The 13,641-nt window shown below is 42.8% G+C and overlaps 1 protein-coding gene across 5 annotated transcripts in view; it reads left to right on the plus strand.

Moving 5' to 3' along the window:
• Positions 1–13,641, plus strand: part of cadm4 (cell adhesion molecule 4) — a 234,152-nt gene that overhangs the window by 172,347 nt on the left and 48,164 nt on the right. For all 5 annotated transcript variants that reach the window (XM_080767145.1, XM_080767146.1, XM_080767144.1 and 2 more), the window contains exons 3-4: positions 12,342–12,472; positions 12,735–12,891. In XM_080767145.1, coding sequence (XP_080623271.1) covers positions 12,342–12,472; positions 12,735–12,891 — 288 coding nt within the window. The remainder of the gene's footprint in view (positions 1–12,341; positions 12,473–12,734; positions 12,892–13,641) is intronic.

Below are 13,641 nucleotides of genomic sequence, written 5' to 3' on the forward strand. Positions count from 1 at the left end.
ATGGTATTTTTATTTAAAAGCTTTAAAAAATTGTTTTCATATAGTGATATCAATATATAAGAACTTAAATTACACTATACGTTGGCTCCATTGATCAAAGCCGGAACAGAATCGATTTATTGATCATTCAAATAAACATACTGAAAACTAAAAATTAAAGTGGGCTCGGATCCAGAAACTGCTGCTGCACAAGGCTGCATAGCCACGATTATGGCTAAAACGATAATCCTGATTATTATTGTTTTGCTTCATATTGAATTGTAATCATGATTATGTCTCAATGTCCCTGTTGCTTCTGTGCTTATCACAGTGCCATATCTTTGGTCAAGTGCTATGTTATGACCTCTGTGATTGTACTGGTCTCCTGCAGGGAGCCTGATGGATGTGGAGGGTTGTATAATGTTCTGGTTCACTGGTAAAAGACTACACCTCTACTGAAGGTTAAAAGATTGATTAACACAAGAATGGAAAGTGCAAACTGTGCAGGTCAGCTGAGGGACCTGCAGTATGGAAGGACCAGACTCAGGGTGGGGACCTGGTGGCTTCCATGGCTCTGGACCCTGGAGTGGCTGGGTGTGCTCAGTACTGCTGGAAGAAGTACTCAAGTAAAAAGTAGCAGTAAAAGTACAAAAGGATTGCCATTAAATTATACTTGTGCCAAAAGTGAACATACTGTACTGTACTCGTTATGAATGGCCTATTTAACCATTTCTTTGCTCCAGCTTGTCCAGCAAAAATAGTAAATCTACAAACAAATCAGCAATCTTCCAATAGCTCGTAGATCAGCTATTTTTCAATAGAAAATATGAAAAGGGCTTAATTGGTTAATGTATGCTTTGTAGTAATAATCTAAATCTACAAAGTAACTAGTAGTGGAGTAAAAAGTACAATATTTGCCTTTCAGGAGTACTGGGCGTTTAAAGTATAAAAAAACGAAAGTTCTCAAGTAAAGTACCTCAAAATTAAGTAAAGTACTTGAATAAATGCACTTACATGAAGCTACTTTTCAACACTGCTTGTCGTGACTCCATTCTGTCTTCCTGTGGGTTCCTCCAGAGAGGAATGGCAATTAAATTCCAATGCCCAAAATCTAGGCTATTCCCTCACTCACACTGGGTCACTCCAGTGTTACGGTGGAATTGGTGACCTGCCGAAATATGTGACCAAAAATATGTGACCATCACCTACTTCACATACTGTAACTTGGAGTGAGCGAGTGTAATTGAACGAGTGGCAGAGATTTTGGATTTTGGAGCAGAGGGGTTGTGGGTACAGGAGGAGGTTCAAGGTTGTAGGGTGGACATTGTAAAGCAGAAGTGAAAGTGAATTTGAAGAAAATAAATTGAATTTCATCCTATTTCTATTTACTGCAGCTTATGTGGCGCACAGTGGCGGTGACTGCAAACAGGGAGTGTCATTTCTATTCAACTTTGGGTAATAGTGAGGAAAGGAGTTCAGGGCACACAGCAGCTGACCAAAATATGATGTTTGAATGAATTGGCAAGTTTCATCACTAAGGTGAAATAGTGGTTATTTTGCTACAGTACATCTGAGTGATGGCTGCTGGAACAAAGCTATTTTTGTACTGCTTTGTTCTACACCTCTAGGCTATAAACCTCTGTTCCTTTAGGAATTAACGAGGTTGATCATGGTAATGATGATGATATTTTATTTTCAGGTCTTAAAATACACAGCAGCTCTTGCAACTTGTGAGCTTGTAGATCTGCAATTTTTCATTCCTTTTACTTCGGTCATTAATTGTGATTGAGGGAGGCAAACATTTGAAATAATCGTCATATTAAGTTATATCGCCCAGCCATATAGTTCCAGGGGCCATATAGTTCTCACCAGGTTGTTTTTGACCTCTCTTGTTTCCTCTTTCCCAGGGGAGTCCATCTCAAGGCTACTTTAGTTCAGTCCATTTCAGGTGAAATCAACTGCATTTTTTTTACAAGATGAGCTGGAGGCAGTTAATCAGTCAAGTCAAGTTAATTTAAAGTCAGGAATTTGCCAAACTTTCCTTAGATTGGGGTGCTGCCCGTTGATCTCGAACCGCTTTTCTTTTTTCTTTCCTTCTTTTCTTTTGGTGGAGGAAGCTATAGCTTCTTCATCAAAGTTTAATTTGTATCGGAGATTTGCAGCGTGCGTTCGCAGGCTAAATGATTTATGGGCGAAAACAATGGTAGAGACAAGCGCATCGAGGTTGTGGTGTTTTTTTAATGGTCTGGGACTAGACGAGGGCTTCTGTGATGGTCAGAGTGAAAAAACAGAATGGCTGTCATTGAAACGACCCAGTGAGTTTCTCTGGTCTGGTAGAGAAGAAGTAAAAAGGTCTAGTGAGAGGTTTACATTGTGGCAGGACCTTTATCGTTGCACAAATCATGTAACGTTTGTCACATAATGCTTTGTCGCACACATGCCAGGGTCCCGTCAACAGTATAGTGCCTGGCTGTTTGTAACCAGTTATCTTTCTAAAACCCACCCCCCCAACCCCCCCCCCCCCCCCCCCCAACACGTATACACTTCTCCCTGGGGCTGCTGGCCTGTGGCCTGCCCTCCCGTCTGTGGTTGTAATTGTCCTTGGCCGCCCCCAGCTCCTTCTTTAGTTTCTTCTGAACAGCCTTCGGCCCCCTCAGTGTCCCCTGCCATGAAAGCCCTGTTCACTCTGTTCATCAGGGCTTTCATGTCCCCATTGATGCAGGGCTTGTTGTTGGGGAAAGCTTTTTTGGGGTGGTTACAATGCTCTCCTCATAGAACCTGATGCATCACCACGATTCAAGCCTATTTGGTATCAATTAGGGGTGCAACAGATTAAGGAACCAATCGATTTAATTGATTATAAAAAAATATTGTTAATCAATTTTAGTAAATCAATTGGGGGGGTTACATTTTGCACTTTTTCTTTCAAAATGTGTAGCAAATAGCAACTAGCAATACTGTCGACTGTGGCAATGGTTTTGCCATCGGCAAATAGAATATAATAGAACTAGAAATGCACTCTATCGAGCTGCCAACTTGCGCAAGCAGAGCGTGCCATGAGGTGCGCTCACCACTGCTGGTACGACTGCTGCTCTGAGTCCTAAAACTCTCTGCTGCTGTCTAGGTTTTAAATACAACAGTGGTCATTGGTCCCTCATTGCCTGGTGGAGTACACCGACATACACACATATCCAGCCGATATATACAGTACCCCCTATTGACCAATTTTGAAACGTACTTTAGTTACGTCATCGAGATCAGTGGTTTCTCATTGGCTGGTGGTACATACCCAGTCGATCGCTGTTCTTGGTCCCTGATTGGCTGAGCGACGCCACCGACATACATACATACTTGGTCCCTGATTGGCCGAGTGACGCCACCGACATACGCAGCCGATTACAAACAAAGTAACAATCAAAACAACAAAAGAAATCATCAGCTCTATGTTGAGGGTAGAGAGATATGGACCTGCACCTGGAGTTAACAAAGAGACATTTATTTTCTTTTCTGTTTATCCCTCTGTTGGCTCGCACTACCGTGAAGCTGTCTGGATGAAATAATCAGATAGTCTGGTATATTCCCATTCAGCCTGTCTCCGTTAGCACAGTAATCATGTTGATCTTTCATCAGGGATGATAGCTTGACCTTCTTGTTGGCCGGCGATCTCACATTCACCATGTCTACTGCAGAGGGCAGGTACATGTATAGATAGTGTTGCTCAACCTTTTGAAAATCTCATAGCAGCAATCTTTTGCTATTTTCCTTTGTGAAAGTGGTTAGGGTTTTTTTTAACCAATGAAAATAGTGTGTGACAAAATAATAACTACAGTGGAACCATGGGAACACATGGTTCTTATTCCAATTTTCTGAAAAGTAACAGTTTTGGACATACAAGGTTTCCACCCGACAGCAAAGAAATTCATTTTCCATCTGTCGGTGGTGTCCATTGTTCTGGCTGGAATCGAAACTAATGTCTAACTAACTAAAAAGGACCACATAAAACAAATCTATATACATATGTGAAGCAGCATTCGGTGACGGTACGGAACTTATGTGTAATAGAACTGTCATGAATCTTGAACTACCACAGCAAAAGCGGCCTCATAGCGGCAGAACTCATTTATTACTAAAATTACAAGTGGCTAAGGAGGTCTACGTTGAAGGTAGACCTCCATAACCCACAATGAAGCACCACACACACAAAAGAGTGAAAGAAATGAACTAAAAAAGAGCCCATGCGGTTTGAATATATAGACCCTGAGGGCTGTACTGTGCTGCACTTCATTCCGTCTCACTCTGTCTGCTGCCCTTCCCTCCATTACCCACCGTGAGCACCGGAGCAAAACTGTCCAGGTGAAGTCGCTACTTCGGGCAACCTTGCTTTCGACTCTGCCCAATTCTGTCAGATCAGGGCTATATGTGTGCCATTAAGTATTTACACAGCCTGTTCCTCTTCTCCTACCGTTCTCTCATGCTCTCTGATGAAGAGAGAGGGGAAATTAAGGAACTAAAGGGAACGATAGAGTCGGCGAGGTTAAGAAAGAGATGGCGACAGCTGCAGCTGAATACAGAAAAGGCTTGTCAGGAGACAGACAGAGAGACGTGCAGGGCACAGAGGAGAGCACCGCCAAATGATGCAGAGGTCCAGGGGAGGTGTAAAGCATCAACGCAGAGACCGCTGGCGACTCATTTGGCTCCTGTAAGCCCTGAAACAGGCCAGGACCATTTTCTAGGAACACAGACAGACACACACACACACACACACACACACACACACACACTTTCCATCCATGCATCATGCTCTATCGCTCACTGTATAGGGCTCTTTCCATCTCTGGTCTATTACCATGTGCCTGGCAACACCTATTCCAGCTCCAACTCATTCCAAAACAGTATCTGCCCCAAATAGGCTGCTGCTGTTATGGCGGGAGTGAATGAGGTTTGCCAGGTTTGCGCGGAGAGCGAGCCATAATGGGCATGTTTTATGAGATTCCACGGTGCAGATAGCTGTAATAGAGCGGCGAAACTGTTCAAATGGACCCCTCATTTGTGTCTCAGTGGCCCGTATCTCTCTGTCTCTCTCTCTCTCTCTCTGTCTTTTTACCTCAGGCCCTCTGCCGCATGCAAATGAGGTGCAACAATAAAGGTGAGCTCCAACTCGTACAAAAGTCTGACATTTAGTTGCCATTTAGTAAAGAGAGAGAGAGAGAGAGAGAGAGAGAGAGAATATATGTAGCTATCAGTAGGGAATTGGGGCTCTGGCACAGTTTGAGGGCAGGTTTTTGTTAGGGATTAGTGTGCTACACGGACGAGAAGGGTGGGCTCACCGCACCACGTCTCCTTTCTCTCCCTCCTGGATTCCTGTCTTTCTGTCCCTGCATTTCTCCCACCCGCTGCATTATAGTAATATTACTCCATTTCTTCCCGGCTTTGCTGTTCTCTCTCTGTCTCTAGGTCTCACACGCGCACTCTCGCGTGCTCACACACACACACACAGACAAGTATAAAATACAAAGCCGCCGTCTAGCATATGTTGTGATGAATTACGCTGTGAGACCGTTGGGGGTGTTGCATCAGGGACGCGTCTGCCATTTTGTTATTGAGCCTGCGCCAATAAAAAACAGATGCTAAAAAACTGGGTGAAATAATGAAATAGAGATGGGGAAATATACACAGGAAGAGAGGAGGAGATACAGTCTAATAAGAGGTGTAGGATTGAGTCAGTACAACGGGGGAACATGCAGACATTGAACCTCAAACAAATTATTTTCCTCCTGTCGATTTCATACTCTCTAGTGTAACAAAGGAGAATTGTTTGCGTGCTCACCCCTCGCCTTCCTCTCCTACTCATTCTCCTCTCATTCGTTGAGGCACAACTTTAACTTTAACTTCAACTTTATTGGAGCTGAAGGGCGCATGGTTTTGCAGCATACAGTATACTGTACTACAGTGCAACTATAAGAAAAACAGACTAATATGAAATCACACACAGACTCAGCAAGGGTTGCAGTAATGAACAAGCAATCAACAGAACACCAATAAGAACAATAAGAATGGTGAATGTCCTATCCCTCCCCATGTAGAACTGTTTTTGGAAACCTTATCAGAGCTAGATCGAGGAGCTGTACTTAGCTCCATATAACAGAATTTACTAGGGATGCACCAAAAGGGAAATTCTTGGCCGAAGCCGAATACCGAATATAGGAAACAGTTGGCCGAAAACCGAATACCGAATATGATTAATATTATATATCTTTTTTCCTACCATTGCTGTACCTTAAAGCTACCTGATTTATGGCAAAATAAATGGTTATGGCAAAACGTAACTTAAATAATAATCACTATTATGGGTCCAAAAAACATTTATTCCGCTCTTTTGAATGCATTAATTGCATACACTATTCTGTGATATATTTTCTGCCTATTCAGGCCAAAACCATTTTAGCCATTTTCTGCCGAATATTTTCTGCGGCCGAATATTTGGTGCATCACTAGAATTTACCTTTGGTTTACTGTTGAACTCTGTGGTTGCAAGCACACACTGGTAGAATGTAACTAAGTGCATTTACTCAAGCACAGTACTATAGTACATTGTTGAGGTACTTTTACTTTACTAGATCCAATTTTCTGTACTACTGTACTATACAATATACACTTCATGATCAGAGGCAAATGTACTTTTACTCCATGCAATTATTTGATAACTTTAGTTACTAGTTCCTTTATAAATTGTCATATATAATTGACAATTATTGTGAAATAGGACATTCTGCATGATGAGTATTTTAGTACATTCTTTATACCAGATTTTTGCTTGTAACGGTACTGAAGTAGTAAAGTAAGAAGTAGTAAGTACTTTTTCCACCACAGCAAGCCCACCAGAGGTGAAAAAACACATTGTATTTATAACTATATGCTTTACAGATTAGTTTTTACGAAATGAATAAATAAATACATAGCTAGGGAGGGATACACACAAGAGATTCAACAGGGTGAAATTGAGATGCTGCGCAGTGTTTATTGAATTTACAATTGACCTTTTGAGATGATAGGTTTGGTTTCTCTTTGTTTCCAATCTGTTTATAGGCTAGCTGAATCGTGGCATTGAGCCCATTCCCATTTATCTCAGCTTGGCCCACACAGTAGCCTGTCTGTTACAATCTCCCTAACTCAAAGGCATGTACTGTACTAGCCACGTTAAGGAGTCACTCCCACTTACTGTTGATGATCACAATAAACCCAACGTGCGTATACCACTTTCCCCAAACAGACTCCCCAAATGCTTTACAGACATGAATATTGAATGAAAGCCAATAAGATGAACAATAAAAATGCCAAGACACAACATGAACAATAGGGTAATGACCGTTAAAACAATTGGCGGAAAAAAGGGCAGAAACCTTGTATCTCCATATATTAACTTTATGTTATTTATTTTTTTAAGTAAATTAAAGCCCTGTCTTTTCATACTAAAGTTTCACACAATGTGAGCTTGTGTGTCTGGGTTTTACAAACATTTAACCAATGAAAAGCATTAACAAGAGCTTGTGACTAAATAACTGCTTTGGATCCATTGGAACAGATGTGGTTCCTTTTTCTATTGCCTGAAAAGTAGGGGTTTTGGAGTTGGACGTACAAGGTTTCCTTCCAGCACCCGATGATATGAACAACTCTCCAAGCCAATCTGGGGGCCTAGAGACATCTGTCATGTTGTACCAACGTAGCCTAGACTAGAGCTTCTCCACGAGACATACTTGTGTGAACTCTCTCTGAACTTTTATTTCAAAACTGGAGATTTAATATTACACGAGCGCTATTGGTGCCAAGGACCAGATAATTGTCCCTGGTGCTGCCACACTCCTCGGCCGTAATTGTAAGTTTTCTGTTCTACATTGTTGTACATTGGAGTGTCATTGCAAATTAGCGGGGGCTGCTCGCTGGTTTGTTTGGAAAAGAGAGATAGAGGTGAATGTTCACTAATGCAGGCTCGGAGCAAGCTGTCAAGGCACAGGAGTAAGTTATTCCTCAGCTGAAAGGCTAGTGGCATTGAACTTAAGTGTCCACGTGCATGTTTAGTTAAGTAGTGATTTCCTTTTCATGCAGAGGTCTGTGTGAGCATGTAGCCTAAGGTCTGTGCATTCACATTATAAGCATTTCGTTTGACTGTGTGTAGGCCTACTTTATGTGTGCGCACACTCCGCACAGGCATGTGTGCAACTGTGCATGTATGTGGCGCACATAATAACTATTTTAGCAAAATAATAAGCATAATAACTAGAAATAACTGAATTGTAAAACATGTGATGACCATGAATGGTGTCGTTTGTCACTTTAGTCGGATTGCACAAAATGTTTTGGGGCCATCTAAGTCCTCTAACACTAACATTTGGGGCAGAGGTTCATCGTTGGCATCCAAGAAGTGTGTGCAAAGTTAATTGGCATCGAACGGGTTAACGGTGCCGGAGATTAGCTAGTAACGGACGGACGGACAAATGGACGGACATAGTGCAAAACATACTCTCTCCCCATGCCTTCGGTCTGGTGGAGACAGTAATAGTAAAAACAATGTGAAAAGGGTGCCATTTGTTCTTACACCAGTTCCAAAAATGTGTTTTGCAAAAATCCACCTGTCCAATCACCTGGCCAATGTGAAAAGGGTGGGATATATTCCTCAGCCTAGTAGGAACGTCTGTGAAAGATTTCACATAAATTGCACACTCCGTTCATGATTTGAGGCTTTTTGTTTCAAAAGAGCCAATCCTGCAAACTTTGAAAGCCAATGTTAGCCAATTAGGATGGAATATGAAATATCGGACAGATCCATCTTGAACACATGACTATAGAGATAGTGTGTAACGATTTGCGGGATGTGTGTGCAAAATGTGGCATCGACCAGGTTAACGGTGCCGAAGATTAGCTGTTCACAGATTATAATTATAATTATTATTATTTTGTACAATTATAGACTCTAATTAGGTCTGATTAAACAGCAATCAAAAGTCAATAATTCGATACCAGTATTCTTCTTAAAGGCGCAGTGAAATGAAAAATAAGTTTTTCACACTTTTAGACCATATCCGTGGTCATCATATGGGCATACCTAACAATGGATGCCAAAAAAATGGGAAAATTCTCATTTCTGTGTGTTTTTATATCAAAGGTCCATAAAAACGATTGTATTATTTATTTATTAAAACGAAAACGTGCTGCGTGATGACGTGTAGAGGTACACATCGATAAAAGCCAATACAAATGAAGCTCACATGTTTAATTCCCCATGTCTGCGCATCCATGCAACACAGCTGCTTCTGATTACAGATTACTCCGTTTTTATTTCCATTCAAGATAACATTCAGACAGTGTATTACTCGGTTTCAACTTAATCATCACGCTAAAATATGTTTCTGAAAACATTATAGGGTAGAAATAAGCCACATAATAGTAAACTGGTTGTGCTGGGCGACCGTCTGATTTATAAACAAACAACACCACGCTGTTGCGCATAGCATTAGCCACCGTCCCTAGCTACCGTCCCATCGCCTGAAGGGATGCGACACTCTGATTGGTTCAGAAACTTCAGACCGGTGTTTCATGTGGAAACACCATTTTCAAGTTGTTCACCATTTCCGTTTCACTGCGCCTTTAATGGTCTCATGTTTAGGCTATTAGAAGCAGAGTATTATGGACTCCAGTGAATGAGTGTCTAGACAGTCACACAATGGACTCCTTTTCAGAGTAGCCTACTTTATACTGTTCTCACGTAACATATCAAGAATTACTATGCTATTTTTAATAAAGCTAAAACCACCCCAAGGTTGTTGCTGAAGCCATTACATTTGTCAACAAACTATTGAAAATAGTGTTTTTTTGTTTTGTTCTGCTGGTACATTGTCAGACTGGATAATGGATCGTATGGATGAGCAACCTTGTGGCTGCTGAATGAGGAACATATTTCCATAATGTTGGCTGCAGCCGGAAGAAAATATACTGCTGTTATGGTGAAATTGGTGTCCTACTGAATCATGTGACTGTGATGGTGCAGTTGAGATGATCTATTAAGAAATGATGGGGATAGGGACCGATCAAGAGTTGAATAATGCATAACACACGGTAATGGACTTTGAATTCTTTTCAGTTGCAGTTTCTCAAAAATCTCACTCGTGTGACATTGAGGGGCGCCTCGCCTCACCCACATGATGTGATGTCACATGACATCTCATCTCATGACATTTACAGCTGTAAACACACATTAAAAGTCCATTTATTTAGCGCTGATGGACGGCGGAGGCGTTTCGACCTGATAGGCCTTCCTCAGTGTTGTCATGACTCATGTCTGTCCATCAGAGGTAAATAAAACATGTGGAAAGAACATCCATTGTGTGCTGGCTATAGTTCTTCATTCCTATTGCATTATTGAGCCTTGCATACCTTAAAGACTATTCATCTAATCTGGAGTGCTGCAGGCTTTTTCTGCTTTCCGGGTCTGTGTGAACACAAACATTGGCTTGTGATTGGCTGATCACCCCATTGTGATGATTTGATTGGCTGAGCAAAGTACATAAATACTATTGAAGATAAAAGTGAGGGCAGAAAAGTAAAGATGCCAAAATTGATTGGCCAGAATGACATTTGTGATGATTTGATTGGCTGAGCACGGAATGTGATGGGTGAGCACGGAAAATTCTGCATTCCAAATCTACTACTCGGTATGCAGAATGCCCATTTCAGAATATGTTTATTAGATGTTTTATAATTACACTTTAATTAATCAAATTGCCTCTTCTAGACGGCTTGCCTCCCACCGAGCCTTAATGAAAAACTTCAGATACAAATTACTACTTAGTTACTTAAAGGGTCGTCATTTTTTATCAGAATTGAGAAATGAAAAGAAACATCAAATGTATTATGTAGGCGTGGTTATCCGTTCTTGTGGGCGGAGTGGAGCGTGCATATCATTATATTCTGAATCAACGCCACGAGCTGACCGTCTCGAAAATGCGACTTCTGAAAACAAAAGTTAAAACAAGCTGTTGTAAAAAAGAATACAGATTCTGCAACTTCATGGCATATTTACCCCTAAACCGTATAAGTGTGTGTGTGTGTGTGTGTGTGTGTGTGTGTGTGTGTGTGTGTGTGTGTGTGTGTGTGTGTGTGTGTGTGTGTGTGTGTGTGTGTGTGTGTGTGTGTGTGCATGCGCGTTGCTTTTGGAATACACATACATTGTAGCTACATACTGTAAACCGTCTATATGAGAGAATTGTGCATTGCTCCCTATCAGCTATATAGGACACAAGTCTAAGAAAAAGTGTCCTGTCCCTTTAATGGAGGAATTCAGGAGGTGAAGGCACAAGGCAGTGGCTTCAACTCACTGAAAACGGATCATATAAATGGCTGCTTGTAAATAAATAAATAAAACATTTCTCTCAGAAGCCATTATAAGATGGAATGAACGTCAGCATGCCTCAGCTCTCCAGCGGGGGTGTTTGGAAACGTGTGCATTCCTATAAAAAAGCAGGGCCATGAAACTAATGCAAAAAGCAATGTCTGACCTTCGCAAGGACCGAAGGTTTGACAGGGCACACATTAGACGGCATATAGTGTTACGATGCTATTAAATTCAAAATATATTAGCTTTTTGCCCATTTGGTCCTCCAGGTGTGCCTTATATTCCTTCCTTCCTTGCTTTCCTGGTTTTTACTGATCCTTCTCCATATAGAGCGTCGCAGTCCCAACCCCTTTCAGAACGACGAGTGGCCCAGGAAATGATTCCCATTAATTTTCCCCATATAGGCTTTTCAAAAAGTGTTTATTCAAAGACGTTTACACCGCGGACTGAAAGGGGGCGGGACTGCGACGCTTGAATGGGATACAGTATACAGTACAGAATGGCAGCCCCAATTTAGTTCCTCACTTCACTGACATAACAACATGGCATGAATAGAAAATGAGCACAAAAGTGAATGACTCTCTCCCTTTTCCCTCCCTCCCATCCACTTCCTGCCCATTCTCTGCCATCTTCTCATCTCCATCTCTCATTTCACTCTCCTCTCTCACATTCCACCGTCTTTCTTCTATGCCATACCTCTCATTTGTCTCTCTTCGCCACCTCTCTTCTTGCTGTCTGATTTCCCATCACTCTCAACCGTCTGCCTCTCATCTCCATCTTTAATTTTCCACACCCATGTCCCACCTTCACCCCCCCCACTTTTAACCCCACCTCTCCATATCTGGACTGTGCTATACCTCTCTGTCCCCCCACCCACCCTACCACCTCACATCCCAACCCTGCCTTGATCCATAACACCCCCAAATCCTCACCTCTCCCACACACCCCTGCACCATCCCCTCTGCCCCCACCCCAGCCCTGAAGGATGACCGCTTCCAGATGGTGCTGTTCACGCCTCGGCTGGTGCGCATCGCTCTGTCCAACGTCAGCGTGTCGGACGAGGGCGGCTACTTCTGCCAGCTGTACACGGACGCCACGCACCACCAGGTATACAGTTTGTGGTAAAAGCTATAAAACGGAAATCACTTAGCAAAGGCCTGTATGAGGCCATTCAGGGGAAACCCTTTACTTGTACAGTTTGTGCTAAAAGCTTTGCTCAAACATATTTTTTCTCCCTGCCTTTTTTCCTGCCTTGAGCTCCTTGATCTCCTCCCTTTTCTTCCCTTTCTATTGTTTCGTGGAAAAACGATACGATGGGAAGTACTCAAAAAATAATAACTTTTTTACCTGTAAACCTCTTGTGACTCAGGTGGCCACGCTGTCGGTGGCGGTGCCGCCCGAGACGCCGACCGTGGAGGTGAAGCAGGAGGCGGTGGAGGGAGGCGAGGCCGAGCTCACATGCGTGTCGCCGCGGAGCAAGCCGGCGACCACGCTGCGCTGGATGCGCAACGGCCGCGAGATACCAGGTATGCTATGGTGGGGAGGTTGGAATGAGATACCAGGTATGCTATGGTGGGGAGGTTGGAATGAGATACCAGGTATGCTATGGTGGGGAGGTTGGGATGAGATACCAGGTATGCTATGGTGGGGAGGTTGGAATGAGATACCAGGTATGCTATGGTGGGGAGGTTGGAATGAGATACCAGGTATGCTATGGTGGGGAGGTTGGAATGAGATACCAGGTATGCTATGGTGGGGAGGTTGGAATGAGATACCAGGTATGCTATGGTGGGGAGGTTGGAATGAGATACCAGGTATGCTATGGTGGGGAGGTTGGAATGAGATACCAGGTATGCTATGGCGGGGAGGTTGGAATGAGATACCAGGTATGCTATGGTGGGGAGGTTGGAATGAGTTACCAGGTATGCTATGGTGGGGAGGTTGGAATGAGATACCAGGTATGCTATTGTGGGGAGGTTGGGATGAGATGCCAGGTTTGCTATGGTGGGGAGGTTGGGATGAGATGCCAGGTTTGCTATGGTGGGGAGGTTGGGATGAAGGCAGTGGTGGGAAAAGTACTCTTAAGTAAAAGTATCAATAATGCAATGTAGAAATACTCTGTTACAGTACAAGTAAAAGTGCGGGCACGGTGGCGGAGTCGGTATAGCGCTGTCGCCTCACAGCTATAGAAAGTCCTGGGTTTGATTCCCGCTGGGGGCGTGTACTCTCCTCCATAAACAGGATTTAGCTGAGAACCACTGCATTAGAGCAGTGGT

This window comes from Protomyctophum bolini (assembly GCF_963924005.1).
Source record: "Protomyctophum bolini genome assembly, chromosome: 7".
NCBI classification, from domain to species: Eukaryota; Metazoa; Chordata; class Actinopteri; order Myctophiformes; family Myctophidae; genus Protomyctophum; species Protomyctophum bolini.